Source organism: Myripristis murdjan, chromosome 7, assembly GCF_902150065.1.
Source record: "Myripristis murdjan chromosome 7, fMyrMur1.1, whole genome shotgun sequence".
Classification (NCBI taxonomy): domain Eukaryota; kingdom Metazoa; phylum Chordata; class Actinopteri; order Holocentriformes; family Holocentridae; genus Myripristis; species Myripristis murdjan.
Genome location: NC_043986.1, coordinates 12,985,547 through 13,002,046, shown reverse-complemented (window position 1 = coordinate 13,002,046; position 16,500 = coordinate 12,985,547). Strand labels below are relative to the sequence as shown.

The following is a 16,500-nucleotide window of genomic DNA, read 5'->3' as shown; positions in this document are numbered from 1 at the left end:
GTGTGAAATTGACAGTGTATGTGTTCATGACTGTGTGCAGCAGTTTCCCCAATAAATGTATTCAAGCCATGGCTGTGAAACATGGCAAATTCACTGAAAACAGATTTTTTTTTTACTCTTATTTTACCAATTTAAATGACTCCTCAACTATGATGAATGTTTAAAAGTCAATGCATTGTAATCAGCATGTCAAATAATCTACGCTGTGTTTAGAACGTTAGTTGGACAACTATCAATTGGACTTGTTTAGACCTGACAAGTCGCATTATTCACATGCTAAACTTTTTCTAAAAAACACTTTAATTTATGACCTTGACTTCCACCAGTTAATAGTTTTAGTGGGAGTTGTTAAAGGGCAAGTGCACCCCAGGCATACATATTATTCCTGACATTCTCACAGAATACAAGTGATAGAAGAACATTTACTCTCAGTCTCTGGATACTAGCAATTTTATATTATCAGTGTTATAATTCACAAACGTTATGACTGGCTAGGTGATACTCCGTTTGTTTACTCAGTTGCTTTGTTACATCGCCTTATGTCCTGTTTTTTTTCCTGCTGGTAAAATTTTGACTTGACAGGATTTGTTTTGAAACCATTATATATGCTATAAAGGCTGGGTGGGAGTGCCGGCTGAGACCGAGTGGGAGTGCAGGATCCTTCGCTGGGCTCGGTGGTCCTGTGTGCACGGGCAGGGCTGAGGGCGAGGGCTAAACTCATGTATTTACACACTCATCCCCTCTCAGGCTCAGGCCTGAACAGATGGTTTCTGTTTTTCCTGGCAGATTTGTGACAGAGCCACAAAAGGCCCCTGCTTTGACATGAAGCCAAACGGTTAAGGCCGTTACTGGCAAGAGCAGGGGAAGGAGGAGAGAACAGGGGAGAGTTGAGAAGGGGGAGGGCTAAGTGCGGAGGAGAGCCGAGAGGGAGGAATAAAGAGCCAACAGAGGATAACAATGGACAATCAACCTTGAATCTAACCACAACCCTCCTAAATATCTCTCAGCAACAAAAAAATCTCTCCAAAAAATTTCAGACGATTTCGCTGGGACCAGGAGGGCAGAGAGCAGGGATGCATGTGATTTCGGGTTCTGGTGGCTGATACGGAGCTGTGTAAACATCCATTAGTGCAGCCAGCCTGTGCTCCTCCTGCTTCCTCCACAATCTGCAGCCTTAGGAAGGAGGAGTGCTGCCTGACTCATTTCAGCAAGGTGGAGGGGAATGCATTATTTATATTTTGGTTTTTCAGCTAAATCAATCCGCAGTTTAACGATGTATCTACCCTATCACTCTACTTTCTATTCCTCATTAAGCTTGACAGGTTGAATAGTATATGCTTTCACTGAGTGGTACTTTTGCCCCATTTTTGTACTATCCCGATACTTACTGTAGGAGGCAGGTTTGTAAATACGTATGTGACCAAGTGCATTAGGAGCATAACTGTGTTGTCTACAGAGCCAATCAACAGTTGGTTCATTTTTAAAAAATATTTATTACTCTAAATTCTTTCAATGGCACTCCCTGCAGGAAGCAACTTAACTTCTGATAATGCACACTATTTACTTAATTAACTAATGCTAATACCACATTTTCCTTTTATGGCAAATACCAGGTGACATGAAATTAAGAGTATAAAATTAAATGTTATGGTATCCCCATTATAGTGTTAGTTATGTATAACTGATGAATGAAATATGTAGTATTTTTTCTTAAGTGAAGAGCAGTATAATTTCAACAATAATTTCAACTTGCTACTTGTGGACGATGAAAGAAACATCAAATCAAGATGTATATTTCACCTTATATTTCTGAAGCTGCCACAGATACAGAATTCATGAGGCATTTTTTATGAAATACAGTTCAGGGAAGGTCAAAAATTCTAAGTAACAGCCGCATGTAGTCGATTCAAAAATAGACCTAGAGCAGAGTGATGCCTCTGAGCCCACGGACAGACGAGAGAGAATGAACAGTGAAAGGGCCTTGGCTGGTGGCGCAGAGTGTATGTGAAAGGCAGTTAAATAGACAGCCATTCCCTGCTGCGCAGAGCCTTTCTGCTGGGGAATGACTGAATAAGCTCTGCTTTCACAGGTCAGGGATGCACATGCTGAAGAATCAGCACTCGTGTTTTTCCTGCTGTAAGCGCTTTTGCCAATGAAAGCAGATTGGACGGCAACAGTGCCTTTTTGCTGGAGGGTCGATCCTGCGTGTTCTGCTGATAAGCTACTCCCCAAAAACCACAACATGAAGCCTACCAAAGAACTCAATTACACAGGGAGCTCCCCCTCTCTGTGCTCCATCTATTAGGCTGAAAAAGATTTTGCCTACACTCAGGCATGCTAAATTGCCTGTGGTCTGCTAAAAGAACATCAATACATACTGGTTGAGCTTCTGCCGGCCGACTGAGTTTCCGCTGCATAAACAAGCTATATCATTTACCAAAACATGGAAGCTGTTCTGTCATACTCCTGACAGCTGTTGCCAACTGGACCAGGCCCCCTAGTTTGTAACTGGTTTAATTAGTGCTTAAACCAAAGTATTTATAATCACACTCATCCCCAAGGCTCTAGCTGCTGAGCTAAGGACATGGCAATGAATTCAATTTGACGTTTGTACAGATTGTACCGGGGCAAACATCTGCTGTGAGGTTGTGTTGAGAACACTGCTCTCCTGTTGGCCATCCTGTAAATGACAGGGCCTGGGGGCTGTGCGTTCTCTTTTCTCCTACAGAGCAAGGATGCTGCAGTAAGACCTGCTCAGTGCATAATCTGTCGGTTGATCGGGGGCCGGATTCCTGGACATATAATAAACAAGACAGAGATTTTTTTTACAACGGTCATACAGCCCAGGTCACTGCTGCCTTCAATCTGCCCATGTGTTCTGAAAATTACTGCATGCCTCGTAGCTAAAAATGGCTTTGGTGCTCTGTGCTGCACAGTCACCTGCTACAATCAAAATGTTAACAATCAACATGCATCAAAAGTGGCCTCTCGCCATTGCTGTGCCATTTGTATTCCTATTGGCTACAGCCAGAGCCAGAAAGTCACTCTACTCAGCTATAACCAAACCCAATTTTAGTTTACATGCTGCTGAGCCATCAAACAAATATTACCATGTGTGTAAGACAGCAAATTGAGAGACCTGACTTTCAAATTATAAGGTTCAAAGGATTATGGCCAGCGTCCGACTGTCACAATCAGCCACTGCTTTGCACATTTGCTATCGCAGGACACTCCTTTCATTCCTAGTGAGGTACAGTTCATATTAGCTGCTGAGATAAAGAAGCTCCTCCGTTGTTAGCTTTCTGACACGCCAGCAACACAGGCTTCTTGCCTTTCCCACAATCATGCCAAAACAAGGGAGGAAGTAGCAGCAGCATAAAATGTCTGCATGAATCAGCTCAATGCTTTTTCTTTTTTTTCTCCCCCTAAAAGGTTTGTCCTAGCTAAGGTTACAGGTCTTGTGGCTGCTGTTTGGCAATACAAAGCAGCAGCTTACAGTACTATTAAAATAGGAGTATTTGTTTTTTGCTTTGATTTTTATTTTTTTAAGAATAGTTTGTAATTGTATTCACTGAAATCTTTACAGAGAGATTATATGAGATGAGATTAATAATGATCTATCTATATACAGTATCTAAATATATGTATGTTATTACTTTAAGTAAGGCAGAGCACGGTAGAGAGAAAAATAACAGACAACAGATAAAGAGTGTAGAGTAAAAACCAACTACTGATATAAACACACACCAAGATTTTGTTCAATGCTTGTAAATTGCCGTAAACTGAGATTGTAAGATTATGGTTATTTCATTGTGAATTGCCTGCTAAATCAAATCTATTTTGACAAGGGGCACTGTGTGTTCTACTGTAACTTCCTGACATGGAAAATTTAATTTTGTGATAGCTTTTTATACCATTTATATATAACCCCGACGTGTGAATACAAGATAAATAAATGACTTGTGTTTTCATTCCATTTATGTTCTCCCTCATAGGACACAAAGACATAAGCTCAGATGTATTAATTATATTTTAGCCAATTGAGAGGTACAAGTTCAGGCATGAGTCAACTCTGCAGTAAAGTTAGTTATGTACTCATGGGTGCACATTTTACAATACTCAGTGGTCGTTGCACAAACTTCGGTGAAAATAACCTTGCCCCTAAAATGGTGGATTTCCAGGTGTGGTTATAATGTGTTCTCCGTGATGATTTAGTGCCTGTGCTAAACTGCACATACGCTTTTTTAAAAATATGTGGATGTTTGTAAAAATACGACTAGCTAAAACTCAAGTGTTTAATGAAGTGAGCAGTCGTATATAAATATAAAGCCACCACTTAAGGGCTGCAGTTTGATAAAATTTTCAACTCGGCTGCAAACAGAGCTACAGTTGATACAATTCGGTAATGAACGGTAGTCTAATGATATCCCCTAAAAAACACATTTTTATGAAAACACTTGCAGGGAAAATATCAGGCAGAGAGTTATCTGTGATCTGCCATTTCAGCATATTTAGTTGTTTGAACACTGGGAGCAGCGAGCTCATGTTCCATGACGTCCTCTCTGGAGTGAAGGAAATGGTGGCAGCAGAGCCAGTTGCAGACGGTCAGACGACACACCCACTTCCCCCTCCAGGCCTTTATGTGACTTTATATAAAGCATTCCTGAGCGCTAGTCAAGCCTGGTGTGTTTACACAGCGCTGGGTGCTTACCATTGGCACTGCCTGTTTGAGTCGTGCTGGCGCTTCAGGAGCGGCCCAGCTAATAGGGGCGAGCAGGAGGAGCAGTGAGACGCTGAAACACTGTACTGGCCCTCTGAAGCCCTGGCTATCAGCCCAAGGGCTTTCTGGTCTACACTCTGGCTCAGCACAGCGGTCTGGTCTCGGCCCAAGGCAGGACATGTTGCAGGAACACCCGCATTTGTGCAAGGCACTTCTTCTTGGATGGCTTGGCATGCGAGTGGAATTATAGAAATATATGTCTGTGCTGAGAGATAGGGGGGGAAAATCTCTCTCGTTTCCCAGACCTACAAAATCTTGAGAGATTGTTATGCTCCATGTTCCAGAGATAGAGTGTGGGAGTGAGCGGGTAGAGAGATTGCCGTTAGGAAAATAAATGGAGCTTTCCTCAGGGTATTGACTGGCACTAGCTCAGATCAGGCTTACAACACAAAAGCAAGTTCAATCATAAGCAAAGAAGGTTTTTTTTTTTTGCTGTGCGACAACCCCAGCTTTTCAGTGTCTATACTGAGCTAACCCCCACCTTACCCTTCTCCTCCTGTCGCTGCTACCCTCCCCTTGCTCTCCCAGTCATTTTCTCCTCTTTTCATATGTTTAAAGGGCAGTTTATTTTCCATTTGCAGGGGGAAAATTAATCTTTCCCTGCTCTGTGGTGGTGGCAGGCCTAGATCCTGGAGGAGGTCTATTACCTCTGCTGCCAAGTAGACTCCCCCTCCAGGTTGAATTGCATTAATACCTCCTTTATAGCCAATCAACTGGACTAGTCATATATTTCAAAACCAGTAAAAATAATTGAGGAAACCTCTGTGAGGAAACTGTATTCATACACTTTAATCTCTTATTCAAGAGGTTCAAATTGGTTTTGAGGAATAAAAATTCTCTTTCTGTCCTTCTCTTTCACTCGCACACAAAGGAGGTGACACTAAAGAGTTCTCGAGTAAAAATATTACATGATATGTAAGGATGTTTGAGAAGCAAGGCTGACATATCCTCGGCTCACAGCGGACAAGGAAATGAAGCAGTGAAAAGTATGACAAACACCTTTGATTTTCCTTTGATGTCTGTGTCAACACTATGTCTGCACAGTTCCAGTAGGAGCAGCCTAACTCAAACAACAAGGTCTGCACTGCTGTATAAAACAAAATACATATCTATGAATAATTTACCCGCTGAGGCAACAGCATGGAGGACATTGGAACCATGTCCTACATGTCCCCCTTACAGGCAAATCAAACCTCAACATACTCATCAAGCTCTTGGGGTGTTCCTTGTGAAATTCCAAGAGAGAGAGGATTATAGTAAATGAGAAATGCCCAAAAAATGAACAACAAGGTCTGTGTGGCGGCCATGTTTTGTTTTCAACAGTGATCACCTTTAATAAGGTAAACTGCTCTGATCTGGGTTAATCATTGTTAGGCCTGGATTTGACCCATTTGTACCATGTTGCAGGTCACACAGTTGTTCAGTGATGATTAACACATTGACGCACGCACGCATGCACGCACACACACACACACACACAGAGAAAGAGGAGGGAAACTCTGACAGAGGAACATCCCTCTGCCAAGGCACATAAACAAAACAATTACAAGAGTTCCTTTGAGCGTGACAGATATTAACTCGCTCTGTCTCCTTCAATTGGAAGCACATCAGTGACTGGCAAACCTTAAAACTACCAAGATGCCACATCAAAAGGCATCAGAAGAATGACTCCATTGATATGGGAGGTTAATTTTACTGATCAATTAGGAGTAGTGTGGTAGATGCTTATAGGGTTGGCATCACAAAAGAGCCCCCTCAGAGGAAAGGTAATATGAAAATAGTACTGGACTATGGTGAGAAAGAAGTTATGTACCACTTTAAACTATGTACCTACGTCGCCTAGGTCAAGGGTACGAGGGTAATAAAACGTAGCAGCACAAAAACAACAACAATAATAACAGCTGTCATAATAATAATAATAATAATAATAATAATAATAATAATAACAACAACAACAACAACAACAACAATAATAATAATGATAATAATAATAATAATAATAATAATAATACCTGTTGGTGAAACAAGTATGACATTTTCTGTCTCTAGAGATCAACTTAAATTAGCCACCATCAGCTGCTAAGCATAATTCAGCTTCCTATAAGAGTCGAACTGTAAGGGCTACATATTTCTTGTTAAAAAGCTTGTAATTATACTTTTATTATTATCATTATTATTATTATTATTATTATTATTATTATTATTATTGTTAAAAATGGCTCCTACGAAACTCATTATGCTGTACTTTTGAGTGTACTATTTAAAACTAATGTTAGTGGCTGGGAATTTCTAAACTGATACAAAACCTTCTGGCAGGTTTCATGAATAAACCTGTGAAAATTCAAGTGAAAAAAAAGGAGCAATAGAGAGAGAAAAAAGGAAGCATGCTACTTTTTAAGAACTGACATATACTGGGAACACAGTGTTTAACACCACATTCGCACAACTTGTTTACTACTTGAAAATGAGGGGTGCTAATTAATGTTCAACATGTGATCCTGCACGGTTTCAGTGGTTGCCTGCAAAGTAGTTTTTGGCATTTTCTCATGTCAGGTATAACAAGTGTTTTTTTCAGACAGCCTAAACGCAAGATCTGATAATATTGCAGTACTGTGGTTGGCAGGCAGCACACACTGCTTATCAATAAGGCCTCAAGGTCCTAAAATGCAGAGACAAAAAAAAAAAAAAAGAAAATAATAATCTTACTGTTTCTTTGTTGGGTAGCAGCTCTTTCCGGATCCTGAAGAAGTTCTTGCCAAACTGTCTCAGCCCTTTAATGAAGCGCTTCTGTAATTTTTCACAGAGGAGAAGACAGGAAAAAAAAGCTCAGTTACTATCTGTGAAGTCAGTTAAATCGCGACCACATAAAGTTACAGCCTAGCACCACGACAAAAAACATTGTTCTCCTTTCGCTAGTCTGTGGTTGGAGGTTTGATGTGTATCTAGAAACCTCTGTAGCCTCCGTTTAAACTCCGGAGCAAACACAGCCATGTCAGGGCAAAACGAGAAAGGAAATGACAAGTAATGCAGGGAGAGACGCTGAGATTATACTCGCTTTTTCATGTGGGCAGAAAACAGCAGCCAGACAAATCTAATTCTATATAAAAACATACAGAACATGGATCGGCTGATGAATATGTTGATAATGGTGCAAGCAAAAAGTTCAAAGTCAAAACCTAAACTTGAGAATTCAAAAGCATAACACGTCTAACTGCGCGTGGTGGTTAGTCTTTCAAAATACACCGCTATTTTTGCCTCTACAATTTGGCATTTAAAAAAAAAGGAAACATCTGAATTTTGGAGTAGATGGAAAACATGTCAAAAACCAAAACATACAAACAAACCTTAACAAGAGTGAAACCAAAGGACACAACAGCACGATGACAGAAATTTCCCCCTTCATAACATACTCTGTTTTAATCTGACATGAAAACTGAATGTGAACAGATCAGCTAGCCTCAAAGAACACAAGAGCAAAAATAAATCAGGAAACATTACCAAAAAGCTGCATAACCAAAATGTATTTCTTCTCCTTTAAGAGTCACAGACTGCGAGCCATAAAAAGCGGAGGCTGAAAACATTCATAACCAGCGAAGCAGACAACCAACAGATTTACTTTCTTGTTCCAGAGGCGAGCCCCGTTCCTCAGTGATCTCAGCCAACCGTTTCCACCAAGTAACTCCAGCAAAAAGCAAAGGAAAGTCCTTAGGGAGCACGGCACAAATCTCTACGTCCAGCCACAGGTAAAGGAAAAATTAGGGGGCAAATCCACAATGTCTCCAACGGTACATCGCTTTTTTACAAGCAAGAAATAGCTTGTCACTCTCTGCTCTTCCACTACAAAGGGGAAGGCTTTACATGTGATCTTTCTGCTAGAGAGCCTCTGGTTCGCAGCGGGCTGGAAAACCCGGAGCGGAGTCCCGGGCTTCATGTTAGTGTTAGGCACGGCGCTCATTTCAGCCTGATCTGGTGTCTCTAAGACTGCCAAAGCAGGCTTTATGTCTTTTACACCCACACAGAGAAACCCAAGCCTTGCTTTTCCTTTGAACTACACCAAAGCTGCCTATTTATCTTGAGAGAAAACGAGAGCTTTGCTTTATATGCATTTAAAGCTTGAGGGAAGCACACACACAGAGGCACAAACTCAACTAGCTGCGAGTATGAGGAGGGAGGCAAGCTGATACAATTTGTGTGGAGAAAGGTCTTGGACATGGTGAGAGGAGACAAGTGAGCCGGAAAACCAGACATGGAGTCCACCATGTGCCGGGACTCCATTTTCCATGCCATGTACAGTACGTTATGTAACCGCAGATTGTTTACATACCCAGCTTTGGTGGGGAATGAAGGGCAACTTTAGAGAAGTAACACAGAATGCAGGCAGCTGCAAAACACAGCCACCTTTAAACAAGAAAAATTACAGGCAAAAAAAAAAAAAAGGACAAGCCTATCTCAACAAGAGGAATAGATGGCTATAATTACCTCGACTATGCAAACAACCTCAACAACCTAACTTTTAACAAAACAATAACACCAGCACTGTGTGACTGTGAATGATAAAGTATAAAAATATAACCCTGAGCTATACCAGACCAAACAAGCGAGGTCTAATCAAAAGCCAGATGGAGAGAGTTGTGCTTGCTGACAGCTAAATAAAAACACCACAGGATCAGTGACAAGAGAAGAGGAGCTCATTTGCATTAATCAGACTGAAGGTGTAGTGGTTGATTAGCCAGTAGATGGAGCCGTCTCCAGCTCCGGTACATGACACCCATCTCCACCACACTCAAGGGTTTTAAGAGCAGACTGCCTTCAGGACTGTCAGTCAAACCCTCCAAAGATACGTGAAAAAAAATCTAGTTTGCACGACAAGTGACAACAAAACTAGCTAAATAATCAGCTGTAATATTGATTTAGGAGATTTGCATGTGGTAAACTTTTGTGTAAATTTATCCAATGATGCCTTAATACGTGACTAATTCTCGCACACAGTGGAAGAAGACGCGAGGTAATTTTCCATGATGTGCTTAATCCCTCTTTAGCAGCTGTAAGGTGAGATTGCTGCTTCATTACCTGAGGCCTGGGGTGTGGACCTGCTATGACAAAAATCAATTAGACCTGTCGCGGCAGCCCGTGTCTCTGTCCTAATTATGTCACCTTAATTATGTTCCCCTACTGTACAATTTACACAGCCTGTCCATCCGTCTGCACTGAGGAGCTGTATGCACGCTCTCTCTCTCTCTCTCTCTCTCCTCCTCTGCCCCCTCCCTCTCGTTTTCTTTCTCTCGCTGGCTCCCTCCTCCCTCTCTACATGTCGGCTCCAGTTTAAGGCTCCATTTCAGCTGCCTGGGCTCACTGCTCTCCAGCCCAGCTAATAAATCATCCGCCAATCTGCTCCCTGAATCGCTATGCCCCTGCTCCGATTGCTCCAGCCCTCCGTTGCTAGGCAACACAGCAGCGGAGGAGGGGTTGAGAGAGACGGAGCAAGTGAGAGAGGGAGAGGAAGGGGGAGGAGGCAGGGTGGAAGCGCTACCAAATGGCCAGCCGCTGTGCAGAAACAACAGGCTTCTCTCTGTCGGAGAGTGTTCCAGAGAGCTGGCTCTTTTCCCCCCCGACTTTCCCCTCTCTCTCTCTCTCTCTCTCTCTCTCTCTCTCTCCCTCAGCGCCTAACAGTGCACTATTGTGAAGTTAGAGAGGAGAAATATAAAGGGAGAAGGAGAGCGAGAGCAAATGGCTCAAAAGGTCATTGTTATGTGTGTGCACTTCCTGCTTGAGAGTTGATTGTTGAAAGTTGTAAAACTGGTTAAGATCGTGCAGGCATGTGCACAAAGTTGGTATCATTATGATAAGACAGGCAGGCTCACACACGGAACATAATTCTTTCTAAATGTCATTCCATGAAAACACTGACGCAAGGAAAACATTCAGACCCTCGCGCTGTCTAACAGTAAACAAAGCCACTTTCACTCAATATGGAGTCATTATACTTGACTCGTTGTTAAAAGCTGACCTTTCCAAGTCTGGTGTGTATAAACCCCAAGGGCCCGTGGACAATCAGTCAGCCATCCAAAGCTAAAGCGAGAAAACACTGCAGTCTGATATGAAATATCAGCTCATAATGAGATTGGTTACGGCGACCAGAAAGGAAATCACAACATACTTGGAGACGGAGGAAAAGACCGCACTGACAGACGTGAGAAACCCCATATCCTCTTCGCAGTGACACACTTCACAGACAGCAAGTTTTGTTTAGATACCTTATATATATATATATATATATATATATATACACACACACACACACACACACACACACACACACACACACACACACACACACACACACACACACACACACACACATATATATACATATGGATGTTCAGGAGGATCTGCCATTGAGTTAAAAAAAAAAAAATCTGATGCCAGCAAAAATATTTTTCAGTATCTAAAAACCTTGCAATTTCATACATTAAAACTTGTGCTTTTTGATTTAGTCAACAATGTTAGATGCAGATATCCTGCTAGCATTTGGCAGGCAAAGTAACATCCTCAGTTTCCTGTGGCTTACACTGACACAAAAGGTGACAGGAAATTCCAGCACACACCCATCCTGCCTGCTATTTAGTTACTAAACAACCCTAAAAAGCATTGCTGGCACAGTACCATAATGGTGATAAAACACAATGTCGACACTAAACCTTAATTGTAGTCAAGAGAGCTCCTTTTGTGGACAGAGACAAGTGAGGTGAAGCATCACCGGCTAACTTTAAAAAAAAATCTATAGCTTCCAACAGGAGACACTCTGCACCCAAGGGAGAGGCAGTGCCTTTTATCTGCCTGTGGCGTTTTTGGGTGGGCAGTGTGTCTCAGGTCTGTAGGCCTGTGTTCCACCACTGGGGGGCCAATGCTCTCCTCTCCCTTTTCTCCCTCCCTCTCCCACCTCAGCACTGTTGGACGCCTGTTCCAGTCATCCATCAGCTGAAGACACAGCCGGAGATAAGCCACGGCACAGCGCAGTTGGCTGAGGAACAGACCCCCCGCCCCTCAGCAGCGATACATCAGCCTCTCTGACATGGCGAAACATAGCATGGCTGTTGCTGCTGCCTCTGATTGTTTATATGGCACCTCCTGTTGGCAGCTGCATTATTAGCACTTCTTATTTACAACTTGTCTGGGTGCAGCAGCAGCTTCAGGTAAAGAGATGATCCCATTATATCAAGTTTGCAAGTGCCAGTATCCCTTAGTGACATCTCAAAATATGAAAGTATTTCATTTCCTAAGGCTCTTGGGCCAGGCAGGCAGCAGCACATGAATTTCACATCACTGCGTTTTGCATTTTGAACAATAATGACCTGGTATGGCAAAAATAAATAATAAATAAACAAATAAAATAAAATAAAATAAAATAATACATCAATAACTACAATTTTAAAAAGAAAACTGCAAATATGAAACCCATGCAAAGCTACAATAATACCAAAATGCACATAATATTATCAGCACCAGAACAAAGATTATATTATGAGTGTCACCGATTCAACACTGAAATGACTGAGGCATAATTTAGGCATTTGTAGCGTGACAACATTTTTCTTTATGATAGGTAAACATTGGAATCAGATGCAGTCGGGTAAAATAAATGTATTTTGACATCTGTCATATACACACAGGCTATATATTTATGTTTTTGTTTTGTTTTGTTTTTTATAGTGAATGTCAACTGATAATGAGATCTGTATCATATCATGAGTTAAGAGATGAGGGAAGGCCTCAGCTCAGAACAACAGAACAGATTTAATAACAGAATAATCCATTGATCATAACTTGAGGCTTACCGGTTAAGGTTTTCAATGAGGCATTTTACCTACACAATATTTTATGACTAATGAAATCGATCTCTGAACACCTTTTATTGTTTTAAAGACATAATCTAAGGTTGGCTGTCCATTAGCCTACAAGACAACCTCTCTGATCAAGAAACATTCAGATTATGATAGTTAATAAAACAGTTAATAAAATTTCCTTGCCTAGGGTCAGCGTCAATAAGCTCAAACCATCCCATACAGTGTTAATTTAGCACGCATTTCTAACCGACTAAGCCTTCATGTTTTCTCTGCTTTCAATTAGAGGCTGATCTTACTGTCAAAAACATCAACTGCCATGTAATTGTGGTTGCATGTGTCACAAGAGGTGGCCATTTATTTAGGAGCACTATCCAGAATTGTAACATCGTTCTTCTTTTGTAAAACTGCAACAGTTAAAAACAGCTCAGTGGCAACCAAACAGATGGCTGCGTGTGTGTGTGTGTGTGTTTTTTTTTTTTTCTTAAATGGAAATGCTTTGTAATTTAACAGAGTATATCCTTAAATAAACTGTCACAAAATCAAGAGGAGTGGGAAGAGATTTCTGTGTAGGCAGCCTCTGTTGACTTGGCACCTGAGAAACAAACACACAGGAAAATTGTAGTGGGATTGTCTCCCTCAGGTAGACGTTATAAAAAGCAGAAGACTGTTTCTTATCTTGTCTGACTGTCTGAAACCGTTTCACCAAACCAGAACAACAGACCACAACAAGAGATTGCATTTTTCCCTTTCTTGCTGGTTAAATATACTTTGGTTGCACCACTACTCTCCCCTTTTCACTATCATTTCTTTTTTGGCCATATTTAACAGTCCACATCAACTACAAGACGGTTTGAATTATTTATGGTTATGGTGTTAAACTGATCTAATATCTAACTTTTCGACAACAAAAATATTGTTCATGTCAGAAAACTTTTATGTAGCTTAGATGTATTTCCCCACCTCAGATGCTGATACAGTTAACATCAAATACTCTGAGTGATGTTCACATCAAGGTGATAGATTTTTAGTCTCTGAAAGTTGTACTAAATAATCTCACCATAAAAGATTGTGAAGAGGGAGGGGCTGTCATAAATCATGCCGGAGTGAAACCATTTTCTGGGCCTGTGACAGGACGATAAAAATGAAACAACACTCTGCTTTGCAGCGTTGTCACTTTCTCCCTGGTATTAATAAAGTGATTTACAAATGATCATTGTGGTCTTATCTTTCTGTGGGATGCGTGTAGACAGAAAGTATAAACCTATTTCCAGAGTGTTGTGGAGTTGAAAGGAGGTCCGGGCGTATGTGCTATGTGGCAGCAGCTGCAGACAGAGAAAGACAGGGCGGGAGGGGGGGGGCAAGAGAAGTCATCGGGGGGAGGGGAGGTGACAAGTGACCCTGCAGACAGGCTGATTCTGTCATTTCAGCGGCCCCCGCTGTCACTTTTGTTCACATCTCCAAAAGAACGGAGTGGGGGGGGGGAGAGCAGGAAGGAATAATGAGGCAAGTCCTGGAGGGGATGAGATGGAGGGGGAGAGAAGAAGGAGCGGAGAAGCCGAGCGAGGGATGATAAATAAATGAAGAGCAGCAGGGCCGGTGTCTGTGTGTGCGTCAAGGTCGGGGGCTACATTTACACCTGTCCCTCAAGGCTGCAGGGCTGAAAAGGCACAACTGGTGATCAGATCACTGGGAGATGTGTCCTTGGCAGGCCGCAGCCCGGCTGCATCTGCAGGCTGTGGACACTGTGGGGTCGGTGTAGCAGCAGACAGCCTGCTGACCGCCTCCAGCTGAAGACAAAAACACACCCTGCACACAACATGGCTAACACGGCATGCTGGTCTCACTGACAGCTCTTCCACTTCAGCTTAACAGCGCTGTTTGAACATGGAGGAAGACAGGCTTGCAAATGTGTGTGCTCCAAACTAACAAGTATCAGCCTTGACCCAAGTTATTAAAATATTAAAACGGTCTGGGATATTTCTAAAGAAAATGAAGCTGACAGTCAGCCTTCTTCATTTGCTTATTTCGTTTATTTACCAGAGATTACATGCAGTTTGCAGGAGTTAGCTAAATAGCTAATTTACATCTGTGGTCTCTGGGTAGTTATTGAGTTTCTTAAAGCTTAAGGACTTCAAATATAATATTTAAGCTTCTATTATTCCATATAATTATCTCTGTAATGCAAAGCGCAGTGTGATAAAAAAAAAAAATCACCTCAACAGAATTATGACGTTGATCACTTTATTGTTTAAATGAGGTTATTTAAAGCTACTGCTGGGCCACCACTGTGCTTCTTTGACAAGCGATCTGCGGTAGGTCTGCTGTAGTGAAGACAATAAAGTCTCCCATCAAAATCCCTGTCCCCCACTCTGATCATCTTTGCATGGCAGTTTATCCTGGCGCCAGCGAGCATGCATAAATAAAGAAAACTCATAACTAGCCCACAAAGGGATGGCTGACTTAATTTGTTGTGATTCACTGTGGTCCTGCCGTGGGCTCCGGCTTTATTCAAATGTGCCCATCATGTTCAATTACAAAACAAATACAACCATTCACTTCCATTTGATCGGAGCTGCTGGATTCAAAGCTCATCTGCGCAACAATAGGCTACCAGGCATTAAAATTACCATGCAATATCAAAGTGAACAAAAAAGGGAAGATGATTCACCCAGGATGAGGACAAACCAACACACAAGGAGCCCTGTGTGTTTCTAAGCTCTAGCACTGAACAAATCTGTCATGTACCTTCACATCTGTGAGTAGTCTTATCTTTAGAGAGGCGTGGATATACAAACATGGAGTATAATGTGTCATGTAGCATCAAGGCCGCAGCCGCAGCCCTCCATCATTTTGACATGGTGATATCCAGTGCTCTCATTCCCTTCCTACTCTTTCCCTATGTAGCGTTTGATCAGGGAGAAGGGCTGCCATTTTCTGATTCCAAGCCTTCAACAGCTGTGGTGAAATTCAAATCTAAATTCAAATGGAGGCCAACATTACCAGCCCTCAATCTTTTTCCTTTCCAATCTTTCACGGTAAAGATTTATTCTGTGGGCGATAAACAGGATGCAGCTGCTCTTGAGCCTTGGAGGGGCTGGAAACGGACGAGTGTTTTTACTGATGTCTTATGAGCTCAGTCCAACAGCCCTGCCTTAACTCTCTCTCAACAGCTCCCTCTAAAGACGCAAGCTATGCTCTCACAGTGGTAAGCCATATAAAAACATACCAGGCAGCAGCAAGAATCCCATGGAATAAGACTAAACAACAATGATGCTAAAAAATATATATATATATCAAAATGGTAAAAATACTAACTTACTTGCCATGTGTAATTCATAATAAATGTGATTACTTTTTTTTTCATCTCATAGAGAACAAGTTCATGCATTTCCAACTAAAAGGACTTTCTTACCACTTCATCTTCAGACCAGCACTTCTCGATGAGTTTGGGTACAGGCTTCTTCACCAGGCGCTGGAGAGCCTTGCCTGCATCATAGCTGCTCTCATGAAGCTGAGGACAAGCACAACAACATATCAGGATATCACTTAACAAATCACATATCAAATATCAAATCCCTGACTGCATTTAAAAGAACATTTATTAAGGGGTTTGATATTTTTTCTTGTGTGGAGAGCTTCAAGGGGCATATTCTGAGCTGTATGAACACATTTTATTGGGCTGGCATGTAATACAAATAAATTTTCTATTCGGTTACAGAATTTAAAAAAAAAAAAAAATCTCAAGAGACTGAGCCATTTTACGGGAAATCCCAACCTAAAGTGGATCGCCGGAGGAAATGCCATGCAAAGATCTGAGAAACAGCGCGGATATAAACAACACATGACAAAGGCAATTGGTGAGCAGCTTTAAGCCCT

The 16,500-nt window shown here is 41.7% G+C and overlaps 1 protein-coding gene across 6 annotated transcripts in view; it reads right to left on the bottom strand.

Moving 5' to 3' along the window:
- Positions 1–16,500, bottom strand: part of rerea (arginine-glutamic acid dipeptide (RE) repeats a) — a 130,158-nt gene that overhangs the window by 12,113 nt on the left and 101,545 nt on the right. For all 6 annotated transcript variants that reach the window (XM_030055026.1, XM_030055027.1, XM_030055028.1 and 3 more), the window contains 2 exons: positions 16,037–16,135; positions 7,487–7,567 (listed from right to left, as the gene is read on the bottom strand). In XM_030055026.1, coding sequence (XP_029910886.1) covers positions 7,487–7,567; positions 16,037–16,135 — 180 coding nt within the window. The remainder of the gene's footprint in view (positions 1–7,486; positions 7,568–16,036; positions 16,136–16,500) is intronic.